Raw genomic sequence first — 15170 nt, 5'->3', positions numbered from 1 at the left:
CAAATCTCCTTTATCGTCAGAAGATTCACGTCGCGTTGTGATCTAGTTCTGTGCTTCTTGGGTGCTGGTGTCTTCTTTGCTTCCTTTTCTTTTCCTATTTTTTTGGTTTTGATTTTAGCTTTCTCACGCAATTCAGTGACAAATTCAGGCGATGTTAAAATCGAAGTTCTCATCGGTTTGCCACGATTGGACTTTTTAGCTGGTGTTCCTTGTTTCAGTGAGCCAGATAGTCGCACTTTTTGTGAAAGTGAAGCAGAAGAGTTGGTACCTGATGTGCTAGCCACTGCCGAAGGCTCAGAAGTTGTGACTTTTTCATGTAGAAGAGTTTCGATATCACGATTTGTGACAATAATCTTGTGTTCGTTATCACCATTCTCTTCACCATTGCCATCGCATTGACCCTAACAACTTAGTTAGAAATGAAATGAAATTCATTAAACACTTTCGCATTAAATGGGAAAATTCCGCATAATTTGAAACCCATTTTTTATGGATTTTGGTGTTATGGCAATGTCAAGACATTGGTCAACAATCAGTGGAACATGGTGAAGATCGTAAAGTACACCGACGTTGGCTCTGGATTGAATGAAAGTTGTCGAAGAAGGCAGCGACTTTATCTTTGGAAAATGCCTTCACGCGATTTTGGTTGACCTGCTCCGGCTTGCGCAACGACCAATTTTAATGATGATTCATAAACGATTAGTATCGGTCCTTACTCGCTTCTCATTCCACAATTCAGTATAGTTGCATTTAATGGACACTGCATATTGGACTGCCAAAGCTCGTAGTTCCGAAATCTTAGGCCATAGTAAATGTCACTTACGTGAAGGAGATACTTCAGTAAAGATGGTCCTTCTTTATCACTGAAAATCTAAAACAGAAAAAAGTTAATTATCAGTTTCCAATGAAAAAAGTCATAGAAAAATTAAAAATATTCGTGTGGAAATTTTTTAAAATTTTTCAGTATAGTTTAATTATAATAAAAACATCGAAACAAATAATATATTCATTTCTTATTTTTTATATTTTATATTTATTTCTTCATTCCATATTTAATTTTATTTAAATAAATATATTCAAATTTTTTTAAATTAAGTCAGTAATCCTTCCATTGTTCGTTATTGGTCTCAGCAAAACGACCACAGAAGTTTTCAGTTTCGTACCCAGTATCCTCAGAAATTGAATGTTGGTGGGTATTTTGGGCGACAATGTTATAGGGCCATTTTTTTATTGATGGCACTTTAAACGCCCAAAAGTACCTTGAGTTGCTGCAAAACCAAGTTCTTCCTGCCATTCAAATCCTACCTGATGTAGACCTGGGATCGGTTTATTTTCAGCAAGATGACTGTCCTGCTCATAACGCGGCTAGGGTAAAAGAATTTTTAACAAATACTTTTCCTAACTGCCTTATTAGTGGGACTGGCGATATTAAATGGCCTCCTAGATCTCCAGATTTGTCTCCAAATGACTTTTATCTGTGGGGTTACCCTAAACAGACCATTTACAAGCATGAATTTAGTAGGCCAACAAATTTAGAGGAGTTGCGAAATAAAATTGTCGAAGGTGCCAATTCCATTTTACCTGAAACTCTTTTGGACGTGCGAAATAGCTTTTACGATAGGTTAAGTTTTTGTTTAGCGAAAGAAGGCGGTTTATTTGTGCCTTTTATTTAAAAAATGATATGTTGTTAAGTTTGTTTATTAGAGTTTTAGTTCTGATTTTTTATTATATTTTTATCAGAGTTGATATTTTATTTTTTATTAGAATAACGCTTTAATTTTCATTATGCAAAACACAGCATATTGAACATTTTAAGATTACAATTCTATGCGGGTTTTACACATTGTCATGTCTGTAAAACCCATTAGAATAAATATTTTAAAAATGCCTGGATTTTCGCGTAATATTTTGGGACATTTTGTCGCCAAACGACGCAGCTCCCACGAAAGTCAGATGTTTACTAATCCCGTCCGAAATAAAAAACCAAGGGAGTCTATAAGATATAGATTAAAACTAATTTTTATGATGTGTTATATAATTACAAAAGGTATTAAAATTACTTACACATTTAAGGAGTTTTGTCAATTGAGGAGTGTTCGAGCAAAACCGAATAAATCCACTTTTTATGAAAAATGAGTTAGCGACGGATTTCAACTGACTTTGTTAAATTACACTTTATAAACTATTCGATGCGAGCAAAACCGAATAAATCCACTTTTGATTCAAAACCGAATAAATCCAGAAAATTTAATTAACGTAATAAGAGATGTCACCAGGGTTGAATAAAAAAAGGTAATGACCTTTTACGGCTGTTGGCGGCATATTTTGTGTATTAACGGGATAAAACAGTATAGTTTTAGCAGTAGTCAGTAGTGCTCATCTGATTAGTTTTGTCCCAGCGCGCCGTTTGCCGCAGTTTCGGGTAATTTTCGCGGGATATTATTTACATTCGATTGTTTTTGCTGTTATATAAGCCGTGTTGTTTTGATTTGGCCGATACCGAAAGGATAATAATATGGATGAAGATATAATAGGTGAAACAGTAGCCGTATGTGATGCCAATGAAGGTAGCCGAATAAGAAAAAAGGTTGAGAAAAAGCAGAGAGGAAAACCTGGAAGGTAAGATTTACTTTTTAAAGGTGTTACTTAGGGTATGAAAGAAGGGGGTAATTTGTTTAATTCAAGAACGTGTGCCGTGTCATTTTAACCCTTGTGTAACCAAGCAAATAAAATTGTTTTCTTTCTGTTTTAAAATTTAATTAAAAAAAATAAAATACTCGTGGGGATGCGCTAGATTTTTTTATTGTTTTTTTTCAAAAGATATTTTCTAGGCTGATTGGTACCTGAGTTCCCAGTTGGTTACACAAAGGTTAAAGGATTTTTTTTATACAAAATACATTTTTAGTTTTTTAAAGAGGCGAGGCGCTTAAGATTTTTTTTCTGTTGTTACAGATACCAGGATCCAGATCCAGACTTAAATGGTTTTAAGCGACCCTGCTTACATAATAACAAAACTTATCAATGCGAACAAGTAAAAATATCTGATATTAAAGTGACTAGGAGGAAGCTGTATGAAGTTCCAGATAAAAACGTACAAGATATAAAACTTGGCCATATGATTAGTGTTTGCGGTACCGTAAGGAAGAGATCTGTAAAAGAAAATCCTCGACAAAGAGCAAGAGCGGCGAATTTCTTTATGAAAATTAAGAAAAATCGATCAACAGAAGTAGTTAAGGTTTGTAGGAGTTTCTTCATGGCTGCACTAGCAGTGAAAAATCACAGATTGTTTACCATTTGTAAGACTGTTGATTCAGGAGATATTCCCAAAGAACGTCGTGGTGGGGATCATGTTTCAAAAAAAAGTTTGTCCAAACGGGATAAAGTTCAAGAGTTTATCGGAAAATTAAGAGCTACTGAAAGTCATTATAATTGAAGCAAATCTAGAAGGATTTATTTACCGGCCAATCTCAGTGTTAAAAAATTACGCCGGATTTATAATGAACAGTCTGAAAATCAGTGTAAAGTTAGCTACGCAATGTTTAGAAAGATTTTTGTTAGAAAATTTAACATTGGATTTTCATCTCCAGCTTCAGATACCTGTTCTCAGTGCACGCGTCTAAAATATCGCATTAAATCGGAGAAAGACCCACAGAAAAAAGTACAGTATATGACTGAATATAGAGTTCATAAGAAAAGAAGCCAAGCTTTTTATACCCATTGTAAAGAAGAGCCAGAAAATTCTTTGACATTTTGCTTTGATTTACAACAGGTGCAGCCACTACCGCGCACTCCTATTTCTGATGCATTTTATTCACACCAAACAAGTATGTATTCATTTTGCTGTGTTTCCATGAACTCAAAAAATCCTATTTTTATATATGGACGGAAGATCAATCTGGGAGAGGTGCTACCGAAATCAGATCTGCGTTGTTGGACTACCTAACAGCTTTGGACCTGACTGGCATAACTCAGATAAGATTGTTCTGCGACGGATGTGGGGGCCAAAACAAAAATTCCCACATCATTCATATGTTAATGTTTTGGCTCTTAAAGTACTCTCCTGATAATATTATTGAAATTATCATTACCTACCCTGTAAGAGGACATAGTTTTTTACTAGCGGACAGAGTGTTTGGATGCATGGAAAAAATATTTAGGAAAACTCCAACCATTGGTTCTAAAGAAGAATATGTTAGATACTATTCTGAAGTTGGAAATGTTAAGGTCTTAGGATCAGAGTGGAAAATTTTCAGTATCAAGGAATTACAAGATTATCTTAACAAAGTTGCAGGAATATCGGATTTAAAACGAATTCGTTTGCAAAAAAATCACATTAAAAAAACTGGAGAAATCAAGATATCAATCGCATGCTTCCAACACTACCGATTCGAAGCCCAATCAGAAGTTAAAAAATATCTCTATAAAAGACGAAAGAATTTAAAGAACTTTTCGTTGTCAAGAGGTCCCGCTGCGCAATACCATTCCTCAAAAAAAAAATTCAGAGTGTAAAACAACTGATGGAAAATCAATTTGGAAAAGAGTGGGCAAGTGAAGAAAAATTTGAATGGTACAAAAAACTGCTGTGTAAAGACGAAGGTGAAAATAATGAGAAAATTTCTCAGGAAGAGGATAATATTAGCAATGATTGCGACTGCTTGGAGGAAGAATACGCACTCCATATTTAGGTTTTAGTTAATGACTGTGTTGTTTAAAGAATTTTTTTTTGTTATTTTTATTTTTTCTTAATATATTGGATTAAATATTTTAAGAAATAAAGCTCTCTTGTTTAAATCAATGTTTTTATTGCTGTTTGGTAATAAAATTTTTGACAAAATCAAATAAATCCAATACTTTTGAGCAAAATCGAATAAATCCATTTTTGGTTTTGTTATATTTCAAAAAATAATAATTTTTCAAAATTGTATTTAAGTAGAATGTATTATTAACGACGTCTCCAATAATATGTTCTACCAAAAAAAAAGAAAAAGATAATACTTTTTGCGTTATTAAAAATTCGGGTTTTTCTCAAAATCATGTTTGGCGGATTTATTCGGTTTTGCTCCAATACTCCTCAATTCGTCTTATAGTTCTAGTTTGACAGAATTGACAGAACTCCTTAATTGGGTAAGTAATTTTAATACCTTTTGTAATATAACATCATAAAAATTAGTTTACTTCGTTACTCTACTGCAAGAATGCATTTCTATAAAGTATTCAATTCCCAAGAATATCGACTTGGCACAAGTGTCTATGATCTGGAAACAAATCTTTGCACTTTTGTCAGGATTTAAGTTATATTTTTTTCATTCATTATAAGAGAACGCTAAAATTCCATTTTAACTTTTAACCCGTGTCCGAAATTTCGTTAATTAATTTATCGATTTTAACTTGAGTTTCACAACAGAAAAATGGCATATGTGAGCACGTGACAAAGCCCCTTGTTGATTACATATTATTATCGAACGCTTTGTTGATCAGAATAATTGTCAGGTCACAGTTATTACGAGGTTTACTAAACTTACCGCCTTACACTTTTTAGGTCAGACAATGTGAGTTTTGTGACAGAAAATTCAAATACAAAAAAAGCTTTCTTCACCATATGCAAGTTGAACATGGTCTTTCTGACGCAGACAGTGACAACGAAGTGACATGTGAGAAGTCTCAAGAAAATACAGAACCTACCAGTGATATTAATATTAAAAATAATTTAGAAAATACAGGTAAATATAATATAGAAAAATTTAATTAAAAAAATGCTAACATAAATTTTCTTAAAGAGTCAGAACTAATTAAAGACAGCGAAACTAGCAATGATGCTATCTTAGCCGAAATTATGCAAAAAATTGAGCCTTCAGATGACATGCAGGAAATTACGCATTTAGATGAGGAAACAAAACAAAAAATTAAAATTTATACTTGCGAGGTGTGTAGTGCTCAATTTGCAAGGGCAAATCATTTGGATCGTCACATGACTTTGCATAGAAGTCTTTTAAATCATAAATGTGATCAGTGTGAGCAGGTATAAGAAAAAAAGTATTATTTCTTCTACTTTAATATCTTTATTGACGGTTTTTATTGTAGTCATTTTATACTGAAGCTCTGTTGAAACAACATTTAGAACAGCAGCATGTCAATAAACCGTATATTTGCACAATTTGCAATAAACCATTCAGCAGGGGAGAACATTTAATACGTCACCTTAAGCTCCATCAGGAGGTTACTGAGGAGGGCCAGCATAAGTGTTCGATATGTGAAATGGTATTTACCAGGTGAGACATCTTAAGAACTCGATTTTAATTCTTTGTTCTGTTTTATTCCTAAATATATCATGAAGTAGCGTTGATTATAGTGTATAATTAGACGTATATTGTCTGACGATCCAATCCGCGGTTGCCACGCATAAAACATGGCTGATTACATTTATAAAATATCCCACGGCGTGTGCAATTTTATACAATCATCAATATAGAAAAGTTCTATGATCAATCGGGAGTGGAATTTGTATACAGCAATTAGCATAACAACCAATTAGATATGATTACTGCATCGATGTATCCAGGACCGTGACTCGAGTATAATTTTTATTAAAAGTTTATTGTAGCAAATATACATGATGTTTTTTAATAAATTCATACGCATACGCGTAATCTTGGTTTTATCACTAGAAATAGTGTACATCTTTCACCTTTCTGTTTCAAGTTACTTTATTACTCTTTGGTATGTTCCTTGCTTGAGTATGCGTCTATAATTTGGTCCCCTTATTATGATTCTCATATTGAACGCCTTGAGGCTGTACAAAGAAGATTCTTATTGAGCTGATAGAGCTGAAATTAATATTTTTCGTAATTATTACATCGACTATAATGGTATCAGTGTCTAATTTAATATCCCTAATCTTAAAGGCAGGCGGCATTATTCTGATGCTTTAACGTTTTATAAGATCTTAAATGGTTTATATCATTGTCCTGTCATCTTGGAAGCAATCCTTTTAACACCTGTCAAAGAAGGATCAACTCTCCTATGTTTCGTTTACCCTTTCATTCGGCCAACTATCGTTTTTTTTCTCCACTGACTGGGACTTAAACTGAAGTTCGAGTTATATTATTGCTTGGTATATTTTTCTAGTATTTTAATTTCTTCTCTATTTTTTTAAGTCCCTCTAAAAATTTTTTACTTTCTCTTTTAAGTTCACCCGGTGACAAATCAGGGTTTTGTCATTGACCGTCACAGGTTCTCATCCATCGCATTTGATTAAGTTCTCTATAAACAAAAATCATAGGTGATTTTTTTCACAAAAACGGGGCCATGATTTAAAAAACAACTTATAAAAAAAAGCATCGGTCATTAATCACCCTGTAGATAAATGCATGTAAGGGCGTCACTAAGAAATTAAGTTGCCTTTGGATCATTCATATTTAACATCTCTTTAAGAAAACTTAGACCATAGCGTGAATATTAAGCGTGTCGATTTTTGTATTCCTATCTATCTCATACACTGCTGCCGCGCTGCCGGAAAGCCAAAAACCGTAATTTTATAATAAACCAGCCAGTTTGAAAAATAACGTTTAACGTTTGCCGTTTTAAGAATGTCTCTGCTTTACCGGCCGCCGTAAAATAATTTCTTCCTCGCCTCTCACCGCTACCCCGCAGCCGTTATTCGAAAGGATAGGTAGCGGAGCCTTAAATATCTTACAAATAGTTGTTACCAAATGGCATGTATACTGTTTTTTTCCTAAAAGCAGGTATAGTATAAGCTACTTAACCAAGTTTCTGTTATTAGTATATTAGTAACTTTTTTGGACATCGGCATTTTTGATTGAATAAACATTGTTTTAGTTGCTCTAGATTTACTTGTCATTGCAAAATTTGTAATGCTAACATTTTAGGTCGGATCATCTTGCGCGGCACACAAAAACTCATTTGATGCAAGACAAACGTCATGTGTGTATAGAGTGCGGCAAAGCATTTAACCGACTAGATAACCTGAAAACTCATCAAAGAATACATACCGGCCTTAAAGATAATTCGAAGCTACATTTATGTGTTTATTGTGGCAAAGAATTTAATAATTCCAGTAATATGGTAAAAACAGTCATAATTTACGTAAATTTAAGATTTGCATTTAATTTAATTTATTTTTCAGATTGTTCATATGAGGAGACACACTGGTGAACGGCCCTATAAGTGTAATGAATGTGGTAAAGGATTTCCACGATCCCACGACTTAAAATGTCATGAGAGGACACATAGCGGAGAAAAGCCTTATTTATGTACCTTATGTGGCAAGTCGTTTAACAAAAGCAATAAATTGGTAAAATTTTTTAAATATTAAGGATTTTTTATTTAATATTCAAATAATCAACTATTTTTTTTATTTAGTTACGGCATAGCCGAGTTCATACAGGGGAACGTCCGTATGTGTGCAACATCTGTTCACGTGCGTTTACCCAGTCGAATGATCTGGCCTTGCACATGCGCCGACATACTGGAGCCAGACCGTATGCTTGCGGGGTTTGTCCTGCTAGATTTATACAGAGCGGACAGCTTAAAAATCATCGAAGGCAAACTGGACATTGGATGGAGACCATGCCAGATTTGAAGGGCGGTCATAGGTAAGGCAGAATTTAATCTGCAACGTTTACTATTCAGTAAACTCGATTGTCTCGTTTTTTGCAATTTTATTTCATTTAGTCAATATTTAATAAGAATTTTGCCAATTTAATGTGTCAATTTTGTTATTAAGAAACAAATATTAAAAAAAGTTCGAACGCCGCCGTTTTTTACTGTGGTATTTTAGAATCGAAATTTCGAATTAAGTTTCGGAGACTCTCGCTTGCACCACTAGTGGTGGTACAAGACGGCGTCGATAGGTCACAGGCTTAAAATTATATATATATTTTTTTAAATCTAAGGCGGCTCAGTCGGCGGTCATATTTGACTTTCGACTTAAACATTTTCCAACAAATGGCGCAATTGGTGTGTTATTCTTGCGGCGTTTTCAACCGTCTAAATAGAGCAGTGATTAGAAAAATTAAAAAGTTTTTGTCTTTGCTGCAATATTAGTATTAAATATAATTTGAATTGAAAAAAATATTAAACATCTGGTTGTCCTTCTTGACTACAGGATTACATTTTTTAATTTAAAAAAATGTTTTTTAAAAGATTGTATTGTCATAAAATATCTGTGAACCCAAGCAACATATATATGTCGGAGGACTCTCTGAGGGTTTGTCAGCCATAATTGAAACACACTGTCTTTGCACAAAACTTTATTAACTAAGTATCTACTATGAAATCACAAACTAACTATCCACGAATAATAATTATTCCAAATAAACAAAATACAGTTGTAAAAAGACGGAAATAAAATAGATTGGCTTATCGCTAAACGCGGTGATCTCGACGGTAATGCCAAATCGTGACTGCCTCAGTCCCGTGTGTGCAAGCAGCACTTCCATACTTTCCCGAGAATACATTCGGCATTCTCCGCGATTCCACCCAAGCTTGATATATTATTATCATTAAATATATATTTATTCCACGATTTTTTAGTAAATGTCTGGCTTTGGTATATTTATCAACCGTATATGGTCAAGGTATATTTATTTAACTGTAGAATATACGTATATCATATACTATTCTGTTTACAAATGAGAAAATTTCAACATTCAAAAAAATTGACGCGGGATTATATTATCTAGTTTTTAAACTCGATCACTACACCTGAAATATATAATGAAACTCTTTTAAAGAATCACTGTTTTTCGTCTACATTATCCAACGTAATAACGCCGTTTTCAGTTAGTAGGTAGTTGGACCCCCTTAGGATAGTATAAACCGTTATAAGTAATCCTATAAAAACTAAGTATTATTAATGTAACAAAAAATTATAGCATTTTAAACTAAGTCTCTTATTTTACACAGGATTCATGGAGTCATCGAGTTCATACAATACACTGTATCCAATCGTCAATCTTCGTTGTTTTATTGTAATTTTCTCCACAACCAGCACAATTATTCTCTTTTCATTCTTTTGGAGTATCAATATTATTTTTTAGCGACAAATTTCCCTCAGACTCAGAACTGCTACTCAATAATTTTTTCCTTTAATTTGTTTCTTGTTGATGCTTTTATCTTTCTTTGGGGTGCATCTATTTGACTGTTTCTATTTCTTTTTATCAAAATTTTTGTTTTGTATTTTACTTTTACTAATATGTTCTGGAGATGTTAAAATTAGTGCAATTGTCCGCTTTTTGACAGAGGCCACGTTTAGGAACTAGACTTACCAAATTTAGAATCTTAGCAGGGGTTATGTCATAGGATTTTTGTTCGCTGGGATTGGCGATACTTTTTTTTATTATTACAGGAGAACCGCGTGAAATAAAAGTATTTGACTTTGGTTCTCAATGAGAACATCCTTCTGCAATTGTCCCCATCTGAAGCCAAAAAAAAAAGGTTTTAACCTCATTATATAAATTAAGGAAAATATTCTCATTAAGTTTTGATTGGTATTTATAGATTGCTGTGTTTGAAAGTTGTGAAAATCATTGTTGGATAGAAAAGCATATTCTGGTACTGCTTTTGATGAAAAGGGAATAATTCCGGTAGCTTGAAAACCGGATATAGCGTAACTTGCTATAGCTGCCTTTGCCCAGGCCTTCGCCAGAAGTTGACCAAACTGAAGCCTTCGTATTTTTCTTGATGGATTGGTTTTCATGAACTTATTACACGATGATTAATAAAGTGCTATCAGCGATTTAAGTACCGCTCTATCAAGGGGATAAAGGTAGCGATTGGTGTGTGCTAGAAGACACAACATTATTAATCCATTTTCGTCAGCAAATTGAAGCATTTCGCAAATGTTGCAGTGAGATATCTATCAAAGATTAAAAGAACCTTTCCTACTGGTTTTTGAGGCATAAAGTGTTCTTCTAATCAGTGGGAAAAAGTATCCGCGTTAACGTATGTAGACTTTGGAGACATACGAACCACAACTACTGGCGGCATGCCCGCGGAATACTCTTCTTTGATGTTTTTCCTTCCCCTTAAAAATACAATATGGTGGAAGAAAGCTACTCGCACCATTACAACAAGCAATACCACTAATTGTTTCACCTTTTTCTCCCGACGTAATGGAGGTTACTGTCTTTGAACCTTTAGAAGCCATCACTTGTCCTGGCTTATTATTAAGTTGCAGCCCTGTCTCGTCATCATTGAAAGTATTACCTGGTTTATCAAAAAGCCCATTTTCATTTAAAATAGTTTCCAGATTATTATACTTTATTCTTCTCAGCAAAGTAGCCTTTGGTATATTAAAATGCTTCGTTGCTGAATTGATATCCATTGTGTAGTCGCTAAGGCTTCAATAGGCTTTCTCAGATCCTCTTTTGACCAAGTCGCCCTTTCCGAACGCAACTTTCTCGGATATTTCGTGGGTATTCTAAAAAAAACAATATATTATAGCTGATCCAACTGTCCCGATCCCACCTGGTCCATCTTTCCCATTACCAAAGGTTAGATAGATCACTACGTAATTCATACCCAAGCAGCTCAAATGTGCTTAAAATTATCATATAGCACGCTATATAACATTATAAAAAACTTCATTGTCGTTAAATTTGCTCTTATAAGCGTTTATAAATCGTGTATAAACTCAAAGAGGGCCCACACTAATAAAATATTTTTATTTCATTAAACTCATTTAATGGTTTTATATAGGATTATAAAATCGATTCCACTCCATAATAAACCATTTACAAAATTATTTTATTAATGTTATATTATTGTTTTATTACTAACTTATAACACTATTTAAGTAAAAAGAAAAGATAAATGGCGAAATTGAAAACCACACCATGCATATCTACAGCTATGATCATAGCTGTTATGATTATTATATAGGAAAATATTATTTTAGGGCTCTCTGGGCGAATATTTACTGATAATATAAGTGCATTTTCGCATCTGATTTTTGATGCATTTTGGATAAGTAAAAGGAATTTCCTAAAATTAAGATTAAAGCAATTTTTTCGCTCAATTTTGCCTTATATTTATATTATCTACATAAATAAATTACAAATTTCACACACTTTATCGTAATTCAAGTCTTTTTTATTAAAATTGCATATGCATTTAATTTAATTCGTAAAAACCAAAATGGCGGAAATAAACGTAAATAAATGTCAATAAAAAATGGCGTCATTAGATAAATCTATTTAATTTTAGAAGAAACACTAATATAACATAATTATTTTATCTCTAATAAAAGTGATATATATTTTATCCGCTTTTTTAATCATCCGCTTAAAAATATAATTGTTTTATTCGAGAACGCTGTCAACACTTAGCAGATGGCGCTTTTATAGGTCTAATATTTAAGAGGAAATGTTTGAATTTGAGGATGATTTATGTTATTCTGAGAGATCTAAAGGAATAATATGGGCTTTATGTTTTTAGAAGTGTCAGTAAGTTCACTAACCTTATTAGTACTATTTATAACTTCCACTTCATCATCATAAATGATATGTCAGCATTCTGACCAATTTCTAATGTTTCAGGTTGATAATGCTTTATATGTTTTTTTCAAGAAGAAATTCTAGACATTTGAAAAAAACCTTATGAATAAGTATTGGCAAGAAAAAATTAAACAGATTTTATTCTATTCTACCAGATAACATAAATTAATTAAAAGCGTAGTCTTCAAAAAGTTATACAATCTTCCTAAACAATCATTTTGTAAACAAAAACATATATTTATTTTATAAAACTTTTATAAATACTATATTAATAATATTTTAGAGAGTGTAATAAAATATGTTTATAAACATAATCCTTACAACTATAAAGTCATTGAAAGTAATTTGTTTTATAATAAAGTCTTCGTTCACCTGATATAACTTACTATAAAATCTTTACAAAATGATTTTATATCTCTATAGATATGTTATAATACAATTATAAAGCAACTAAATAACAAATCCCGCTTAACACAATTTAGTTATATAAGATTGTTTTATAAATGCTTTATAGCAAATTACTTATTTCATTATAAAAATATTTTATTAAACTGTCACATAGTTATTTATAAAACTTTGTTATAAAATAAGGTTGTTTATAAAACAGAATTATTTTAATTAAAGCCGTTAAGTAATATTTTATTGTTCAATACGCTCTTAATATAACTAATATAAAATAATTTTGTTTCCTAGTAGACTTTGTGTGCTGTTTGGGTAATACAATTAAAAATATACATTTGCGGTGTTTATAGAATAAAATATGGAGACTAGCGTGATAACATTTTACTACGAATCGGCATTTTTTACTTACGTTTAGTCAGAACGACAAATTTAAAATCGTTATAGAAAATCTTACATATTTCTGTTAAAAAACTGCACTAATACACATCGGAACTACAGAACATGGAATGAATATCACTTGAGAGCATATTCGCGTTTGATTTTCAGGCCTCTCGTACGTACGTTCCAAAATGGAGGAATGGTCCATCTCAGCCGGTGGTTCATCTCTCCCATAATTACCCTAAGTGAAAATTCGTTTTTTTAATGACAAGTCATTAAGTTTTTAAAAAAATACCTTTTTTTGGATTTAAACAACTTGTCAATACTAGGTTCAAAAAAACTATGAGTATACTATTTGTATACTATTTAGTATTTATTGAATTGTAGAATATACGTATGTCATATACGATTTTGTTTACATAAGGGAGAAAATTTCGGCATTTAAAAAAATTGACCAGGGATTTACACAGCTAGTCTTTACACTCGAAACAATAATTATGCCAAATAAGATTTATAAATGAAAAATCTTAAAAAAACAAATTTGCTTAAAACTAAACAAGGATTTAAAAAAAATAATTTATTTTAGAAAAATGCAGCGGTATACTTTTTCTTTATTAAATAACATTTATGATAAATCCCTTATGGACGCCATTGGTGAAAATTAATTTTTTTCTTTGTACGTCGCCTGATGCATAAAACACATCTGCAAATAAAAAAAAATATGTCATTCCATTAAACGCATTTTATAAACGTCTTTAAAAAGTATACAATATACCATATAAACATTTAATGTTTATAAAATAATAATTGTTTATTATTAACATGTAATAAACCTTCTTGTTAAATGTGAATAAAACATAAATATATTATTATATTCATGAACGTATAAAGTCGAAATTATACCCATTTGTAATGACGTCATTTTTGTTTATCTTTGTTTAGCATATTCCAAACAGCGGCGACAACAAACGTTTGAAAAAAATTGGTGTCTGATGATTATTCGTCTTTATATACTAGGTTATGTGAATATCCGTCACTCTCAATAAAAAATATTGGTTTGTCAACTTGTTCTTGAAAGTTATTTCGAAAAGTGTTAGATAATGCCTAAAAAAAGATATATATCTATATATTTTCTATATAGATATAGAAAAAGATATAAAAGAATAGGTATAATGAACAATCGCAGCTGATCATTTTAAATATATTGGCTTTTTTTCAACTGGAAAAGGAACAAGTCCGAAACGGAATTGCACTTCAAATTGAGAATGTGATACAGCGAGCCGCAGATGCAACAAAATTGAGCACAACAACGATCGCAAATATAAAGAAGAATGGGATAAAATCAGATCAGGATTACGCAGCCCGTATATCTTCCAAGCAAAATACAGCAAAAACCAAAATTACAACATATTTGAAACATAGAATTCGGGACACAAGTTATTCTATGTACGCCAGAAAAAAATATGTAATATTATAGTAATAATATTACTATAATATTAATAATATTATTATAATATATATTTTTTTCAGTTTGTATGTTTTATTTTTTGGAATGGTATTTTCATTTTAATGTGTTAACATATTCCTTTAAGCAGCATTTTTTTTCATGAACAAGTAAATTAAATTTTCAGTATTTAAATTTTTCCCAGTGAGTTAAAATAATTTTATACCATTATTCACAATTTTTGTAAGCTCGGTTTTGTTACGTCTACTGCTCGTGCCGAATTCTACTTTTCAAATATGTTGTAGATTTGGTTTTTGCGGTCTTTTGCTTGAAAAATATATGAGCAGCGTAATCCTGATCTGATTTTATCCCATTCTTCTTTATATTTGCGATCGTTGTTGTGCTCAATTTTGTTGCATCTGCGGCTCGCT

The 15170-nt window shown here is 32.0% G+C and overlaps 1 protein-coding gene across 1 annotated transcript in view; it reads left to right on the top strand.

Annotated features, from left to right (window-relative positions):
• The window catches only part of LOC126744294 (zinc finger protein 420-like), a 71714-nt gene that overhangs the window by 52174 nt on the left and 4370 nt on the right, over positions 1–15170 (top strand). Inside the window, exons 8-13 of the mRNA XM_050451674.1 lie at positions 5540–5720; positions 5778–6019; positions 6082–6269; positions 7887–8082; positions 8144–8311; positions 8380–8612. Coding sequence (XP_050307631.1) covers positions 5540–5720; positions 5778–6019; positions 6082–6269; positions 7887–8082; positions 8144–8311; positions 8380–8612 — 1208 coding nt within the window. The remainder of the gene's footprint in view (positions 1–5539; positions 5721–5777; positions 6020–6081; positions 6270–7886; positions 8083–8143; positions 8312–8379; positions 8613–15170) is intronic.

Source organism: Anthonomus grandis, chromosome 13, assembly GCF_022605725.1.
Source record: "Anthonomus grandis grandis chromosome 13, icAntGran1.3, whole genome shotgun sequence".
Lineage (NCBI taxonomy): Eukaryota > Metazoa > Arthropoda > Insecta > Coleoptera > Curculionidae > Anthonomus > Anthonomus grandis.
The sequence above is the reverse complement of the archived record's forward strand: the minus strand, read 5'-3'. Positions and strand labels throughout refer to the sequence as shown.